Source organism: Talpa europaea (genome assembly GCF_964194135.1).
Source record: "Talpa europaea genome assembly, chromosome: 4".
NCBI lineage: Eukaryota > Metazoa > Chordata > Mammalia > Eulipotyphla > Talpidae > Talpa > Talpa europaea.
Genome location: NC_140070.1, coordinates 96,173,975 through 96,193,596, shown reverse-complemented (window position 1 = coordinate 96,193,596; position 19,622 = coordinate 96,173,975). Strand labels below are relative to the sequence as shown.

The 19,622-nt window shown below is 36.1% G+C and overlaps 1 protein-coding gene across 1 annotated transcript in view; it reads right to left on the bottom strand.

The window, feature by feature from the left end:
* Window positions 1–19,622, bottom strand: part of GRAMD1C (GRAM domain containing 1C) — a gene marked incomplete at its 3' end in the record, with an annotated part of 70,613 nt that overhangs the window by 36,920 nt on the left and 14,071 nt on the right. Inside the window, 5 exon segments of the mRNA XM_084231191.1 lie at window positions 4,578–4,658; window positions 7,394–7,489; window positions 8,064–8,123; window positions 8,127–8,167; window positions 15,673–15,757. Of these exon segments, the coding sequence (XP_084087317.1) occupies window positions 4,578–4,658; window positions 7,394–7,489; window positions 8,064–8,123; window positions 8,127–8,167; window positions 15,673–15,757 (363 nt within the window).

Below are 19,622 nucleotides of genomic sequence, written 5' to 3'. Positions count from 1 at the left end.
GAGTTCCTATATAAAATTTTAGATTTTATTCCAAGGGCAATGGGAGTTAAGTAGGAAGCGGATATTAATAGGTATCCACTTAAAAAAAAAAAAGATAAAGGATAAAATTGGCTGTTGTATTATTCACAGGTTGAAAAACTATTTCTATGAGAGGCCATGTACACCTGAAACCTATGTAATATTATAAAGAATGCTACTTCAATAAAAAAATCTTTTTTAAAAAAAAGCTCATAAAGTGAATATTTTAGGCTTTGTGGGCCATTTGATCTCTATTGCAACTACTCAATTCTGCTGTAATAGTGTGAAAGTACCACAGACAATACATAAATGAGCATGGCTGTCTTTTAAGAAAATCTTATTAATTAACACTGAAATTTTAATTTCATATAATTAATTGTGTCATCAAGTATTCTTTTGATTTTTTTTTAACTGCTTATAAAACCATTCCTACTTTGTAAACCATACAAAAACAGGTGTCAAGACTATTGGGCTCTGATATAGAACACAGACAGAAGATGGGGGGGTGCTCCCTGGTGGCCCAGCAGGTTGAGCGCAGCACTGTGAAGCTGTCCACAGCCTCTGCAGTGCGGGTTCGATTTCAGCCCTCCAGGGAGAATCCCACATGGCGAGGCAGAACTCTCCTGCCTCGCCCGCTGCTCCCCTCAACAGTGTAGTTGTCTTTGCCTGTTCTGCTCCCCGCTCTGTCTCTGGTGAATTCTCTCACCCTCCCGCATGCCTCTGACCTGTACCCCAGTTCTTGTATAAATAAATAAATCTTAAAAAAAAAAAGACAGAGAGGGGCTTAAAATAAAATAGCTGAGGGGTGGATTGGAGAAGGACCTAGGGATTAATCTTAAACCACAGTTGCACAGTTCTTTATATAAAAAAGAAAACATCAAATGTATGTATCAAGGAATGAAGCTGCCACTGTCCTCTGGCCCCACAAACTCTAGATATTCAATGTGCTATCTAGAAAAAGGGTTAGTACTCTTTTATTAGTTCAGCACCTCAACAGTTGTGAACTAAGTTGAAGTGCTATAAATTACTTCATGAATGACCATAGTAAAAGCTTAAACACAGTCTAAGTATTGTGAATTTCATTGTTTTCTATTATAAAAGGATGTTGGATTTTGTCGTATTTTTTCTCGATTGACGTGATGTCATTTTTGCCCTTTATTCTACTGATATGGTGTATTATACTGATTGATTTTTCATTTGTGTTGATGTTTCATATATTGATGTATAAATCACACACTTGGTCATGGCATCATTTTTTATGGTGCTGGATTGGTTTTTGGTAATATTTTGTCGAGGATTTGTATATCAATATTTATAGACATAATGAACATGACATAATAAAGAGATATTAGTCTGTAATTTTCTTTTGATGGTTTTGGTTTTAGTGTCAAGGTGATATTAAAAGTGATACAGAGTGAGTTGAAAAGTGTTCTCTCATCTTCTAATTTTTGGACTATTCTGTGAAGGATTGGTGTTAATTCACTTGGGTATAATTCACCAATAAATCCATGTATTACTAGGCTTTTCTTTGTGGGTATTTTTTTTAAATTTCAAATTCACTCTCCTTCCTTATTATCAGTCTATTCAAATTTTATATTTCTACTTGAGTCAGTTTCAATAGCTTATGACTTTCTAGGTATTTGTCCTTTTCATTTATGTTAACCAATTTCTTGACATACAATTGTTCATAGTATTCCTTCATAATACATTTTATTTTTATAAGGTAAGTAGTAATGTTTCACTTTTGAATTTTAGTCTTCTCTCTTTTTTCATTGGTCTATCTAGCTAACGGTTTGTCACTTTTGTTGATCTTTTCAAGGAAAGAACTTTTGGTTTTCTTGATTTTCTCTATTCTTTATTCTTTGTTTCTGTTCTAATATTTATAACTTCCTTAATTCCACTTACTCTGAGTTTAGTTTGCTATCCTTTTTCTAACTTCTTAAGGTGGAAAGTTAGGTTATTAGTTTGAGATCACTCTTTTTTATTATACATGTTTACAGTTATAAATTTCCTTCTAAGCACTTTCTTACAAGTTTTGATATGCAGCATTTTTGATTTCATTTAACTAAGTATTTTCTAATTTCCTTTGTGATTTCTTATTTCAACATTGGTTGTTTTAAGAGTGTTCTGTTTTTTTTTTTTTTTTCCAGTTTCTGTGAATTTCCCAAGTTTCATTCTGTTATTGACTTCTAATTTCATTTCATTGTGGTCAGGGAATTTATTTTTTATTATTTTAACTCTTTCAAAATTATTAAGGCTGAGTTATGACCTAGTGTATGATTTGTTCTGGTAAGTGTTCCACGTACACTTGAGTAGGATACATATTCTGCTGTTTTTGGAATGACGTTTCCTATAGATTTCTTTAGTTCCAGCTAGTTTTTTTTTAAGTCTAGTTTCCTGTTGATGAAGATTTTATTTATTTCTGTATACAGAAGCTGGAGTGTGAGAGGATTCACCAGAGACAGAGTGGGGAGCAGAACAGGCAGATCTACTGAAACACACTGCTGAGGGGAGCAGTGGGCCAGCCAGGAGAGGTCTACTGCACCACGTGGGTAGCTCACCTGCTGGCCTAGAATCGAACTTGAACTCGTGCTACAGTAGCTGTTGATACCTTGATAGCACTGTCCCTAACCCCTGCGCCACCAGGGAGGCCTCCCTATTGACCTCTTCTATTGTTCTAACCATCACTATAAATGGGAACTTTAAATCTCCACTTGAATTGTTCCTTTCCCCTTTAGTTAAATGTACTTTAGTGCTCTAGTGTTAGGTATAAAAAAGTTTTATGGGCCCTCCCTGGTGGCGCAGTGGTTGAGCGCTGGGCTGTGAAGCTGCCCGCAGCCTCTGCAGCACAGGTTCAATCCCCAGCCACCAGCAAGAGTCCCACATGGTGCGCAGATCTCTCCTGACGTGCCCACTGCTCCCCTCAGCAGTGTGTTTCCTTGTCTGACTGTTCTGTTCCCCGCTCTGGCTCTGGTGAATTCTCTCACCCTTCCGCACTTCTGACTGTACCCAGTGCTTGTATAAATAAATAAATAAATCTTTAAAGATAAAAAAGTTTTATAATTGTTATGAATTCCAGACAAATTACCTCTTTTATTATTATAAAATAGCCTTCCTTATCTCTATTAATTTTTGTCTTAAAGTCTATTTTGTCTGGGGCCTCCCTGGTGGCACAGCAGTTTGAGCGCAGCGCTGTGAAGCTGTCCGCAGCCTCTGCAGCACGGGTTCGTTCCCGCAGAGATACCTACATGGCACAGCAGACCTCTCCTGTCTCACCCACTGCTCCCCTCAGCAGTATATTTCAGTCAGTCTGCCTGTTCTGCTCCCAGCTCTGTCTATGGTGAATCCTCTCACCCCCATACATCTGGCCTGTACCCCAGTTCTTGTATAAATAAATAAATCTTTTTTAAAAAAGTCTATTTTGTCTGATATACCTATTGGCACATCAGCTCTTTCTTAGTTATTGCTTGCATGGTAGATCTTTTTCTATCATTCTACTATCCATCTTTTTGTGTCTTTAAACCGAATGTGTCAGGCCTCTCCAGTGACACAGCAGTTTGAACGCTGCGCTGTGAAGCTGTCCACAGCCTCTGCAGCGTGGGTTCAATTCCCAGCCGTCCAGGGAGAAACCCACATGGTGTGGCAGACCTCTCCTGCCTCACCCGCTGCTCCCCTCAGCAGTGTCTTCAGTCTGTATGCCTTTTCTGCTCCCCGCTCTCTCTGGTAAATTGTCTTACCCTCCTGCACCTCTGACCTGTACCCCAGTTCTTGTATAAATAAATAAATCTTAAAAAAAAAAAACAACCTAATGTGTCTCTTAGAAACAGTATATAATTGTATCATGTTTTTAAAATTCATTCTGCTTATCTCTGCCTTTTGATTTAAGCATTTAGTCCATTTATATTTAATGATTTAATATAATGTCTGCCATTTTGCTTTTCATTTTCTATGTGTCTTATATCTTTTTGTTCCCCTATTTATCCATTATTGCCTTCTAATCTATGAAAAAATATTTTATAATGTTCTATTTTAATTCCCATGATGTTTCTTTCATATTTTTTTAAGTTATTTTCTTGGTAGTTACCCTAGGAGTTGTAATTAACATCTTAATTTGTAACTCAAGATTTTGTTTTGCTTCAAGTTTATTCTTGGAATTTGACAAGTGTAGTAAAAATTAAATTCATGAAGATCAAAAGGAGCTTTTCAATTCACAAAAACCATTTGGATACTAATTGGAAGGTTGCTATTATAATAAGCATCTCCCAGGCCCTCCCTGGTGGCCTGGGGGTTAAGTCTCAGCACTATACTGCTACAGCCTGAGTTCAATGCCCAGACAGGGAGCTAGCCCACATGGTGCAGCAGACCTCTCCTGTCTCACCCACTCTTTCCCTCAGCAGTGTATTTCAGTAGATCTGCCTGTTCTGCTCCCCACTGTCTCTTGTGAATCCTCTCACCCCCTGCACCTCTGGCCTACACCCCAGTTCTTCTATGCATAAATAAATAAATCTTAAAAATATATATATGTTTAATAAGCACCTGCCTCTAGTACGAAAACTTACCTTTTCTAATAATACATTCTGCCACAGCCTGAAGATACTGAGGTAACTTCTATCCCTGGTACCAAAGGATGTAAAGAAAAACTGCAAAAAAAAAAAAAACAATAGGATGTTAGTGTCACAGGAGAAAAAGGGTAAAGTATCACAAAAAGTCTGCTGGCATTTGCTATAGTAAAAGGAAATTAGTAGGTAACTACTGCCTACTTCATATGGTATTTTTATTTAACTTTTTGTTGTGGGCCTCCCTGGTGGCACAGGGGTTAGTCTCAGTGCTATCGCCACTGTGGCCTGAGTTCAATACCCAGCCAGGGAGGTGACCCACATATGGCACAACAGTCCTCTCCTGTCTCACCCACTGCTCCCCTCAGCAGTGTTTCAGTAAATCTGTCTGTTCTGTTCCCTACTCTGTCTCTGGTGAATCCTCTCACCCCCCGCAGCTCTGGCCTGTATCCCAGTTCTGATATACATAAATAAATAAATCTCTAAAAAAATTAAAATTAAAAAAAATACATTACTTTGGATTTAGTTGCATAGAAGATAGATAACTGGTGTATGAATGGGGCATTTTCACAAATTATATCATACCAACTAAATGTATCAATATTTACTAAATTATTTTATCAATATTTATTAAAGGGTAGCTATTAATGTTCTTTGCTGTTTAACTATGATTTCTGATAGCCAGAGAGATAGGTAGTAGAGATATATAAGTGGGTATATGTGTGTCTTATGTAATTATAGTAATTATATATACATTATATACTCCTTTGTACTGCCCACTTTGATGGAGACAATGACACCCCAATTGCAATGGACACAGTGGTTCTAAATATCCATTTCCCCTAAAAGAGTCTTTCCAGAAATGGCTGATTCCAGGGCCTCCCTGGTGGTGCCAGAGGTTAAGTGTCAGCACTATGAAGCTATCAGCAGCCACTGCAGCATCCCTGGTCAGGGAGCTGACTCACATGGCACAGCAGACCTCTCCTGTTTTGCCCACTGCTCCCCTCAGCTGTGTATTTCAGTCAACCTGCCTGTTCTGTCTCTTGTGAGTCCTCTCACCACCCCTCCACCCGCCCCACACACACACCTCTGGCCTACACCCCAGTTCTTGGATGTATAAAAAAAAAAAACTTTTTTTTTTTTTAAAGAAATGGCTGATTCCAGGCCTTAGGTGGGGAAAGTCTCTAACATCTAACATTATCCACCAATAAACACAGAAATGTTCAAACAATGCTGAAAATAGTCAGAAGGACCGGAATGATTGAGAAGGCTCCCAGTGGCCAAAAGTGGAACAATTTGCATATCAAAATAATGATAGTAATGGACTCTAACTAATTGAATCAGACAGAAAACTGTGAGATCACACTGATAGAAATAAATAATTTTAAGTTTGATGAGGGATAGTATATATAGTTTCAAAGTGCTTACCACAAAATACTAATACAAAAGAAAATAGACTAACTTTACAGGAACATCTGGCAGACAACATCTTAATCAAATGATCAAAATGAGTATCAGTAGTAACATTAGAAATTGAAATCATGTGCAATCTGATAGGATACAATTGAAAGAACAGAGCATCACTTCTATGCTATTTCTGCCTAAACTGCATTACCTAAATTTAATCACAAGGAAACACCAGACAGACACAATTGAGGGATATTTTACAAAATAATTGACCTGTAATTTTTGAAAGTGTCAAGAGCACAAAAGTCAAGGGAAAACTAATGTACTATTCCAGAATAAGGAAGTTAAAGAGCACAAGAACTAAATGTACTACGTATTTATGAGCTGGGTATACTCACTATAAAAGATATTATTGGGATACTCAGAAAAACTGAAGGGGGTCTAAGGATTGAACCGTGGTAATAAACAATGTTAATTTCTTGATTTTAATGATATACTATATTGATACTATTATATAGAAGAATGTCTTTGTTGGAAATATATTCTAGAATATCTGGATAACGTCTGTGGTATTGAGGCCTGAGAGTAAGAACTTACTCTCAAATAGTTCAGAACAGAAAAATTATTTGCCCTAAGAATTGTTCTATAAGGATGAAATTATTTAAAATTTAAAAACTTAAAAGTACATTTGAAAGAAACTTTACAAGATTAAAAAGCATCATTATAATGATTCAATGTCATGATAGTTTTTCTCTCGCTTATTTCTCCCCACTTCCATCCTTTGCCCCTTCCTTCCCTTCATACTGTCCTTTTTCTTTCTTCCTACTTGTCTTTCTCAACATTATGCTTCCAATGGCACACACAAAGCTTGAATCAATTTTCCAGGTGGGTATAGAGAGATTCTTCACATATCCAAGTAAGAAATGGCAGATATATATGTGTGTGGTGTAGGTGGATAATAAAAATGATGGCAGTTGAAGATAATCACCATTCTAAAAAGAGACTATAATGATTGTGTTTATTTGTATGCTACCCAATTCTCTGTTTACCAGAACAACTTGTTTTTATTAGCTAATATTATACAGGTTTTATTGATGACATAACAATCACGGAATTATTAGGGAACTTCAAGATAATAAGGATGTTCTCAAAATGCTTATCCTATCCTCTTATAGTTAAGAATTGAAAAGTTTGGGAGAGTTTTCTCTAAACTATTAAGGTAAAAAGATGTTATCAGTCATTTAATCATTAATAAGTATTTCAGAATACAAAAAAGTATTAAATATAATACTTATCTCTATTATATTTTCCAAACTCCAAGAAGAATTGCCTATATTCCCAACATTGGCAATCAGCAGGAGCCAGATTCTTTCCATCTGATGTCGTAAGGCAAAGGTAATAAAGTTTTTCACCTTTTCACCCTCTGTAACGATTTGGATAGCATTTGGGATGAGTCGAGTGGTTTTCTCCTTGGTCATGAAGGTTATATTCTTTAAAGCAACAGAAATCTAAACACACAAAAGAATGAACAATTGCAAAATGGAATTTTCATAAACACACACAATACCAAAAAAAAAACAAGTATTACATTAATGTAACCAAGACTATTCAGTTGAAAAACCTGAAGGAGTTAATAAGCACACACTTACATTCTCTGAGAACAACAGGGGAAGCAGTCAGGCGTTTTACTCTTCAGTAATTTCCCGCATTGGCTCCTATATCTAATATTAAAATCAAGTGTGAAAAGACATGTGGGTGTTCATGTTCCACATAACACACACACATACACAAACAAAATTCAGACAGTCTGTCACATAAGACATGATTTTGGCAGCCAGAAGAAAGTATGTTCAAGGTTTTTTCCAACATGAAATCTTTCTCCAACTGTATAAATACATACAAGAGGAATGCAAGTTATTAAGAAGAATCCACACTTATACAACACATATATTTATACATATACATATACAGAGAGACAAATATGTATAATTTTACTTCAGAATCTAAATTGTTTTTAGGAGGGCTATATACATTACTGTCGATGCAATTATTTGTATCAAATCAAATCAAAATATGGCTTACTGTGGTTTCCCATCTGAAGATGTTGCTATAGAAACATAGCCAGTTTTCTGAAAGGTATAGTCATCCCTGAAGCAAAATGTCTCTTTGAAGAGCACAAGCATAATCTACATACAAAACAAGGAACAACTTAATCACAAAATTCCAGTAATACATTTTATACTAATTTAAAACATGGAAAGCTGTCACTATTTGTTCACCCATTCATTTATTTACTCATTCAGACACTTTGGGCACCATACACCAGATATTTTTCTAGGCATTAGGATTACAGAAATGAATCTTGCCCTCATAGAACACAGTCTACAGGAGAAAAAATATAACAAACAAATGCAAAAATAAGAAAAAAGACCAAAATGTAAAGAAAGCTATGAGAGTATATAATGGGGTGGACAGGTATGAGGGGGTTGGGGCCCAGAGAGGATATACCAGGAAAAGTGATCTTTAAACTGAGATCTAAAAATCAATAAAGGGACAGCTGGACCATGAGGTAACAGCATGTGAAAAGTCCTATGAAGGAAAGTCATAGAGCACATTTGAGCAACTAGATGAAGGTAAAACAGATCTCTGAGATGGAGAAGCTGGTGAAGCTAGAACATCACAGGCTGTTAGACTGTGGACTTGATGAGAAGCCAGTGATGAGTGTTAAGTGGAAGTGACAAGATCAGACAAATATTATGAAAGACCACCTTATTCATACTCTGAGGACAGATTCAGATAAATCAGTTGGAAGTCCAGGGGAAAAGTTATGGTGGCTCAGACCAGGGGATGAGAATATTAATAGAACGTATTTAGATTCAAAATTATTTAAGAGGTAGTATGGAGGGAGAACTGGTGATTAATTAGATGTTGAATGAGAGTAATGGAGGGATAAGGATGAATATAAAATTGTACACATTTTAAGTTAGTTTCAAAGTTGACCCTCTCTACCTCAGCACTAAAATCCAGCAAAATCAAGAGTGTTCTGCTAAATGCCATTGCCTAGCAACAAGTGAATACCATACTGCTTAAGATTAAGATCTGGTACTATTGCTAATGTAAATATTATTGCTAAATTTCAATAATGCAAGATATAAAGGGTTCTTTATATCTTTATATAGATATAATTGATACATTTTAAAAACAAAGTAATCAGCAATTTTAGGAAAAAGTTACTGAGTCTATGAACCTTAAAATATTTGAATTTAGCCATGCTAAATTTCTAAACAAATACTAAAAATTGAACATAGGAATCAGTCTTTCATAATGCGTCCTTTAGCAAAACAAAACTCAGACAACACCAAACAAAAAATTCAAGTAAATAATTAAACAGATAATGTTACTCATTTACTAATATGCATCTCTAAAACTGGGATAGGGCTAAAGGTTACCTTGAGGTGTCCTGAAATTTTAATCTACACCACTGAAATACTTTATTTATTCAATGTTTCTCAAATTGCAGATCAGAAATGACCTGAATGGCAGACTTACTAAAACACAGATTGTTAGGTGTATCTCCCACGTTAAATATATCTGGGGCAGCATGAAGAATTTGCCTAGGAAGTTGCCAGGTGATACCAACAAACATTGCTGGTCTGTGGACCATCTTTTGAAAATCACTATATTATTTTACATCAACTACATTCAAAGGTATAGTAATCAACTGGATGTTTTAACTGAAGAAAATATGACACAGATTATCAGGTTTTTATGTTTTTTTTAAATGGTTTTCCTAAGTGTTTTATTATAACAAACTTATACTTCAATGAACTTTTTAAATAAAAAGCTTCCAAGCAACATATCCTATGCAAGAAATGGAAAATTAAATTTGAAAAGAGGAAAAGGGATTTTATTTATTTTTTTAACTTTTTGTTTCCAATTTCCCTACTGATAAACAAACACCTCTTAATAATTAGCATTTCTGAAAGCAATATTCAAAAAAAAAGAAAAGAGGGCCTCCCTGGTGGCACAAGGGGCTGAGACACAGAGCTATGAAGCAGTCCACAGCCACTACAGCAAGAGTTCAATCCCCAGCCAGGGAAGTGATCCACATGGTGCAGCAGACCTCTCCTGACTCGCCTGCTGCTCCCTTCAACAGTGTATTTCAGTCAATCTGCCAGTTCTGTTCCCGATTCTGTCTCTGGTGAATCCTCTCACCCCCGCCCCCACCTCTGGCCTATGCCCCAGTTCTTGTATGCATAAATAAATAAATTTTTAGGAAAAAAAAAAGAAAAGAAAGCAATATTCTAATTGAGTCATATTACCAATTTGATTCATCTAGAATAAAATAAGGAAGTAATGTTTATCAAAAATTAGTTTATGGATTTTATAATTATTAATAACTAGAAAGTTAAAGATAACTAGGCAATATAGTCACTTGAGTATGTGCATTAACATCAACTTATTAGCTATTGGAAGATCAATTTCTGCACAATTGAATGGTTCCAACTCATAAAGATTTATTTTAATAAAAAATTCCAATATGACAATGGATACAGTAGAAATATGTATAAAATGTTATGGGAATATAGATGACATGAATCAGCACCATATATTTCTAGAGTAACCTTACATATTAAGTAGTATACTATTATCTAAACAAATGTGTACTATTTAGCTTCACCAAAGAATTTAGTCATAGCTACATAAGGACAATAATAGTAAATTAAGAGAATATGTTTTCCAAATATGACTGGAAATATGCACTGCACTCATTTTGGGGAGTCAAATAATGCTGATGTTTTAAAAACTCTTTGGAACACTTTAGATTATTTTCATTTTTAGTATGAAAATTACAAAAGATAGCTATTCTCATTTTTCATACTTTACATTGCTTTTTATTTGTTATCTGGTTTGCGTTTTATCTGAGACAATGCTAAGGGTAAATACAAATTAAAAAAAAAAAATCCCTCTTGTGAAAAGGGAAAGCGCCATCCTCTTAGCTTTACTGAGAGCATGTTCTTTAGAAAACTTGCAAATTGTTTTCCTGCTTCTTTGAGATGTTCGTGAATCTTTTTAAAACCAAAATGAACCTCTTGCTGGTTTTACAATGCAGGAGTGTTTTCACAAGGACCTGGGAGCCACTCCTTTGAAATAAAAACATCAGGGGAAATAAGGCCCCATATTACCCAGTTTTTTAACTGAGAGCCCAATTTCAGTGGGCACCTTGCTCCAAGTTGCAAAATTGACTCGTGTCACTAAGATATAAGTTTATTTTCCTTTACATAAAATCAATTAGCTAACTCAGTCACCCCAATTACCTTGTGAATTTAGGATGATCTGTGTGACAAATGGTGCTGTCAAGTCCTCTTCCTTAAGGACTAGACAGGTTTCTATTTAGAACATGTGTAATGGGGTTGTATGTGCTTGCCTATATAAATGGGTAAGATTTCTTTCTGTCTTCATAATCTCCTTTGTAGATAGCCTGTGTGCACATCACATTCTGGTTGAATGCTTATTCAATAATAAAATGTTTTCTTTCTCTTCTACTTTTGTGGAGAGGTTTTCTTCTTTGGGGGGATATTTGTTTTTAATTATAATTCCCCAACACATTTTCCAGCATGATAAAAGATGAGGGTTGGGATGATATTTAACATATATGAAAGCCAGTAAGTCACGCTTTATTCTGAGGTCACTGGAATGAGTCCATGAATGGTTTTAATCCAATCTGATTTGCATTTCACAAAAAAACTGTCATAGCTGCAGTACTAAAAAGATTGAAGACATGCAAGACTTGAGAAGAAATCAACTATCAGGTTACTAAGATATATACTAATTCTTTACTTCCAGATAATATTTTATACATACATACTGGATTCTTTTCAACTCAAATATAATATATTCAAAATGTTAAAATATTTGCTTCTCCAAGAAGGTAAGTTATGTCCTCCTTTGTACTACTTCTGTACCTTATTAAAACTTCTCACTGTCAACCTCAGTCACAACGATTTGTTTATATATCTACTTCCCCACCAGGCCCTGAGTTCTTCAAAATCAGTATGGTGTCTGGGATATAATAAATATGAATAAGTATTTATTGAACTAGCCTATAAAGTACAATGTTGTGGGTTTGTAACAACACCGAGTTGTTTTGAAAAATTAAAAGTTAAATTTAGGATACTCTGTTAAATTTAAGAGCTTAAAGTCACTTGTATAGAGTGATCCCAATTATATACTTTAATTTGTGTAGGTATGTGTGTCATTGATAGTATTTCAGGTTGGTACAATTACAAGTGGGTTTAGTTTTCTACTTTGTAAATAACTGTAATTTACAAATGTTAGACAATGAACAGGTTTATATAGCACAAAGAAGAAATACAGAAATGCAAGCTTTTGAAAGCAAATATACACATTGAAAGATATCAATAAATATTAATCAAAATTATAGATAGGTGGTTGGATTACTAAAAATTTTCAATTTTTTCTTTATACTTTTCTGCATCGTCTTAGTACTTTTAATGAGTATATGTTACTGTATCATCAGATTAATTTCTTTTAGGCAGGCAGTAATGACTATGATACTTTATAAGGTTTCCATGAACAAGTATTTGATTTTAAGTGAAAAACTGGCAAAAAAGTTTTCAATCAATTTGAAAAAATATCTAAGTAATTTTGCTTCTAAAAAGTTACTACCAATTAAGAAAATAACAACCATTAAAAGAAATGGACAGGGCCTCCCCGGTGGCGCAGTGGTTGAACACTGAGTTGCGAAGCTGCCTGCAGACTCGGCAGCGCCGGTTCGATTCCCCGGCTGCTCCCCGGTCACCGGAGGAGGGTCCCACATGGTGCGCAGACCTCTCCTGCCGCCCGCTGCTCCCCTCAGCAGTGTACTTCAGTCCTTCTGCCTGTTCTGCTCCCTGCTCTGGCTCTGGTGAATTCTCTCACCCTCCCAAGCTTCTGACTGTACCCAGTGCTTGTATAAATAAATAAATAAATCTTAAAAAAAAAAAAAAGAAATGGACAAAGTTTATGAAGAGAAAGGCTGACAGAGAAAGAAATACAAATATTTTACGAACATATAAATAAATGTTCAACCTCCTTCATAATTAATGAAATGCATATAGAGTCTCCTCAACAAATGGAGCTGGGGAAAACCAGACAGCCACATGTAGAAAAATGAAACTAGACCACTCTGTCATACCATATACAAAAATAAACTCAAAATGAATTAAAAAACTTGGGTGCAATGCTAGAAACTATAAAATATATAGAGGTAAACAGGCAAAACACTGCACAACATTGGCTTTAGTAATGTCTTTGGGGACTCAACTACAATGTCAAGGAAAACAAAAATTACCATTAAAACAGAAATTCTCCTGGATGAGAAAAAATATTTTTGCATCATACATTCGATGAGGGGTTAATATCCAAGACTTACAAAGAATTCATACAACTCAACAAAAAGAAAACAAAGAACCCAATCAAAAAAATGGGTAGAAATTTAAATACACATTTCTCCAAAGACAACATACAAATGATCAACAATTACATGAAAAAATGTTCAACATCACATCATTAGGGAAATGCAAAACAAAACCACAATGAGATAGCACCTCACTCCCATGAGAAAGGCCCATATCAAAAAAAAAAAAAAAAAGTAAACATAAATAAACAGAAACAGCAAGCACTACTGAGGACATTGAGAAAAAGAATACTTGTACATTGTTGATGGCAACGTTGACTGGTTTAGCCCCTATTAAAAATAGAATGGAGGCTCCTGAAAATAGTAAAATTAGATAAACCATGTGATCTAGTAATTCCATTCATAGGTATTTACCTGAAGAACACAAAGACACTAACTCAAAGGAGTATATTGCAGTACTATTTACAATAACCAAGTCATGGAAACAATGTTAAGTGCTCAAGACAGCAAAAGAGGTGGTATATATACACAATGGAATAGTACTCAGAGATTAAAAATAAAAGAACTCTTGCCATTTGTGACAACATGGATGGTACTGGAGGTGAGATTATGCTAAGTGAAATAAGTCAGAAGGAGAAAGACAAATACTACATGATTTCACTAATATGTGGAATATAGAGAAACAAAACAAAGGAACAGACAAAACTAAACCAAAACAAACCCTGGGAATATGACTGCAGAATTGAAACTACTAGATGTGGAGGGAGCGTGGGGATGGGAACAAGGGAACAAAGCAGGGAAGGGCCCTGTGGTCTAGTGTAAGGGAGACTATGAGTGCTTTGGTGATGGGTGTGGTGTTGTGACAGACATCTGAGGAGATGTATACCTATCCCCCTAAATCATATACAGTGTTGTAAACCAGTATTACCTCAATTAAAATAATTAGAATTGACAAAAATAGTTTGAACAAAGAGTAAAAAAAAAAAAAGGCATGCATTGACAAACAATAATTAAATACTGTGGTGTGGCAAAACATGTACTAACATATACTATTGATGAGAATAAAAATTGGTACAGTCTTTTTGGAGAACAAACCTTTTAAATATTTAGTACTTTTGGGACACAATTCCACTTCAAGGAGTTTATCCAATAATGTGTATGCACATGTGTGTCCAATAAATGTACAACACTGTTCAAAGTTATACTAATGGTAAAAAGATAGAAAGCAATCAGAATTTCATCAATAGGGGATTTGTTAAGTAAATTAGGGCACAGAACTCATTCAATTAAATATAAGGCAGCTGAATGCAGTGATTCATAAGTAGAGCTAAGAGAAAGAGCTCTAAATAAGATTCAAACAGTAAGCATAATGCACTCCCATTTAAGTTTTTTTAGAAATATATGTATATTGATCTTGACATACATATAGAAAATTTCTGGAAATACATATAAGAAAGTGCTAATTATTACCCAGAAAAAATGCTGGAGTTGTTTTAGTTGGAAGGACCACTCACTTTTCACCATTTGATCATATGCAGTATTTCCACACTTTATCATGAGTAAATGGATTCATTTCAAATGTTCTTTAAAATGTTTTAATTCATGATTATAACATTTAAAGTATGAGTAGAACTATCTAGAAATTCAGCTATGTTGAACTAAATTCTCAAAAGCCTGAGAATTCCTGTGAATAATTGGTCTAAAAGAAATATATACTAAAACTAAAATCTAATTATATATTTTGATTAAAAAGAATCTGTTGAGCTATATCAAAAAGAAAGCACTTTTATAAGAAAAATGCATAAAATTTTCCTTTTAAAACTTATTTCAAAAAAAACTATCTAAAAGAGTACATGCATAACGATACACTTCTAAAAAAATTTTTATTTTCATTTTCATTTTATTTTTTAATAATATAAATATCACACTGTAATCTACTAAGGAGTACTCTTTTCTGGAAAAGGTTATATGTATTGAACATCAAATCTTCTTACAAAACCACATGAAATACACATCAAAGAAATTAGTTCCTTGTAATTCCATTGTCTTAACTAGCACTTAATACAAGTCAGTAATCACTCCTCCCCAAATTACAACTTAGTTTTAACTGTCTAGTTGGGAATAAAGTACTGTTTATATTGAAAAATATTTTCTATCTAGCACAAAGGCTTAAGTGTTCCATAAATATTGTCACTTATCTGTTCTACTTTGACAATAAAGTAGTAAAATGTTGGGAGGGGTCTGCAATTTCCTGTTTTGTTTTGTTTTTACCTGCTATGAGCTTCTCTGTATCAGGCAGATGTGTGAACTGTCTTTTGTATTCTTCATTCCTGTCTTTATAGGTGGAACTTGAAATCTGCAACAATGAAAAATTAAGTTTTTTTTTTAATTATAATCTTCATTATGTGAACTGAATTGTGGTGTCTTAGAGAATAAATTTAAAATGAACTTTAAAATGATAAGCTTTTTAGACAATATCTTGTATGTCCTTGTGTGAAAAGCCACATAAATATTTCAAAAAAAACACCAAAGGGAAGCAAGAGATCCTTGCAGCATGATGAAGCAGACTTTAGCAAACCCTCTCTGCAACAGCAAACATACAGCTGTGGGAAAAAAAAATTGTCAAAAACTATAATCTCAAATAACTGGATATTTACCAAAGGTAAACAATAAACTGAGGAATATTTGTTCATAAAAGTTTCCCAAACTTGGGATCAGAAGTCTGGGGGCCTCCCTGGTGGCGCAGCCAGTTGAGCGCAGTGCTATGCAGCTGTCCGCAGCCTCTGTGTTACAGGTTCAATTCCTGGCTGGCCAGGGAGATTCCCACATGGTGCGGCAGACCTCTCCTGTCGTGCCCGCTGCTCCCCTCAGCAGTGTATTTCGGTCACCTGCCTGTCCTGCTCCCCGCTCTGTCTCTGGTGAATCCTCTCACCCAGCCACGCCTCTGGCCTGTACCCCAGCTCTTATATAAAAATAAACAAATCTTAAAAAAAAAAAAAGTCTGTGGCACTGTTTCATGTTTCTGCTACCATCATTCTTCCTCCCTTATCAATTAAGACAGTGAGATAGCCCCAAGAGGATGGGACAGGCCATGGAAACTGGCAGCTATGCTGAAGAGGGGACTAAGAGAACAGAAAGCCCATGTTCATAAGTGAGGGTGGAAATTCTGAAACTATCCAAGTGGTTATATGGTTGCAGTCCCAACTGAAGGCAAGAAACAAGCTACCTGACAGATTAGTAGGGTATTTTATTTAACAGATCTTGGGAGAGAAACAGCTATACATAGACTTGACAAAACTCTCCATGTACTGCTGGCTGAACAGAGGTTCCATTCATGTGTAGCAGAGACTAGAGAGAGTCCAAACTACCCACACATTCCTGGCGAGACACCAGAAGTCTTGGGGAAACATAAAAACAGGAGAAACAGAAATGGCCTGAACTTCAAAATGTATTCCCTACTCTATACACAGATCTTTCAGAAGAAGGGAAAAGCCTTACTGACTGTATGTATTTGAGCACAATTTCTGACCAAGAGACATGCCTTAGATCCTAAAACACAAAGAAGCTGAAAATAAAAGGATGGAAAAAGTTACATGATACATTACTAGGAAAATGCAAATCAAAACCACCATAAGATATCACTTCACACTGTGAAAATGGTCTATATCAAAGAGATGACAAACACGTATTGGCAAAGGTGTGGAGAAAAAGGAATTTTTATACACTGTTGGTGGGAATGTAAATTGGTATAGTCTCTGTGGAAAACAGTAAAGAAATTCCTCAAAAAATTAAAAATAGAACTATCATATGTTCCAGCAATCCCACTTCCAGATATTTATTCAAAGAATATGGAAACACTAATTCAAAAAATATATTCAGGGCCTCCCTGGTGGCACAGTGGTTGAGCGCTGGGTTGAGAAGCTGCCCGTGACCTCTGCGGTGCCGGTTCGATCCCCGGCTGCTCCCCGGCCACCGGAGGAGGATCCCACATGGCGCGCAGACCTCTCCTGCCGCCCGCTGCTCCCCTCAGCAGTGTACTTCGGTCCTTCTGCCTGTTCTGCTCCCTGCTCTGGCTCTGGTGAATTCTCTCACCCTCCCGTGCTTCTGACTGTACCCAGTGCATGTATAAACAAAACAAACAAACAAACAAATAAATAAATAAAACATGCCTCTATAAAAAAAATTTTTTTAAAAAAAGATATATTCACCCCCATGCTTTTTACAGCATTATTTAAAGTAGTTGAGACATGGAAACAACCTAAATTTTTACACAGTATCTTGCATGTCCTTGTATGAAAGATGACCATCAACAGATGACTCAATAAAATGTATTTGATATATACCCAGCTATATTAAAAAAAGGATGAAATCTTGCCATTTGCAACAACATGGATGGAACCTGAAGTAATTATGCTAAGATGAAATAAGTCAGAAAGAGAAAGACATATACTGGATAGTTTCACTCATGTGTAGAATATAAAAAAGGCAAACTAAGCACAACAAAAAAGACTCTTAGGGGGACTCCCTGGTGGTGCAGGGGTTAAAGACAGCACTATCAAAATATTGCCAGCCACTACACCATGAGTTAGATCCCCAGCCAGCCAGGGAGCAGTGCATATGGTGCAGCAGACCTCTCCTGTCTCGCCCACTGCTCCCCTCAGCAGTGTATTTCAGTAGATCTGCCTGTTCTGGTCCCCACTCTGGTTAATCCTCTTACTACCAGAACCTCTGGCTTACATCCCAGTTCCTGTATGCATAAGTAAATAAAACTTAAAAAAAAAAATTCTTAGACTCAAACAAATAGATGTTTACCATAGGGGAGGAGGAACGAGGTGTAAACAATGGGTAGAGGGGGTCAATTTGATAGCAGTGAATGGCACTAGAACGTAAATGGTGGGTGCAATATGGTATATATATTTATTGAGATACGAAGCTATACTCTTAAATAGTATATAGTATTATAAACCAACAATAAACCAATAAATTAAAATATACCATACAAATATTAACCACCAGAGAGCCTGAGTGACTATATTACTATTAGTTGAAATAGACTTTAAGAAATATTACTAGGGCCTCCCCAGTGGCGCAGCGGTTGAGCGCTGGGTTACGAAGCTGCCCGCGGCCTCTGCGGCGCCGGTTCGATCCCCGGCTGCTCCCCGGCCACCGGAGGCGGGTCCCACATGGCGCGCAGACCTCTCCTGCCGCTCGCTGCTCCCCTCAGCAGTGTACTTCGGTCCTTCTGCCTGCTCTGCTCCCCGCTCTGGCTCTGGTGAATTCTCTCACCCTCCCGCGCTTCTGACTGTACCCAGTGCATGTGTAAACAGAACAAACAAACAAAACAAATAAATAAAGAAATAAACATGCCTCTATAAAAAAAAAAAAAAAAGAAATATTACTAGAGGGGCCTCCCTGGTGGCTCATGGGGTTAAGCACAGCACTGTGAAGCTATCTACAGCCTCTGCAGCACAAGTTCGATCCCTGGCTGGCCAGGGAGCAATCCAGATGGCAGAGCAGACCTCTCCTATTTCACCTACTGCTCCCCTCAACAGTGTATTTCAGTAGATCTGCCTGTTTTGCTCCCCACTCTGTCTTTGGTGAGTGCTCTCACTCCCCTGCACCTCTGGCCTGTACCCCAGTTTTTGTATGCATAAATAAATAAATCTTTAAAAAAAGAAATATTACTAGAGACTGAGACTTTCATAATGATAAAAGGTGAACACATTAGGAAAATACAATTATTAATAAATGTTTACACAACTAACAATAGAGACCTAAAATACATAATGCAAAAACTGACAAGACACACTTGAAAAACACAAACTATTAACTTAAGCTGGAGATGCTAACAACACATTCTCAATAATTGATAGAGCAACTAGAGAGAAAATCATCAAGGATATAAAAGACATTATTCAGACATTTGTCACATCGATGGACCCTGAGAGCACTGTGCTAAGTGAAATAAGCCAGCCAGAGAATGACAAATACAGTATGGTATCACTTTTATGTGGATCTAAATAAAAAGTCAAACTCACAGAAATAGAGTAGAAAAGAATGTGTCAGGAGCTGGGAGAGGAAGCAATAAAAAGGCTGCTAAAAAGGTATAAACTTTCAGCTATCAGATAAAATCTGAAGACCTAATGCATAATATGACTATAACTAAAGCACTATATTCTAAAATTGAAATTGCTGAGAGTAGAAACTTCAATGTTCTCACC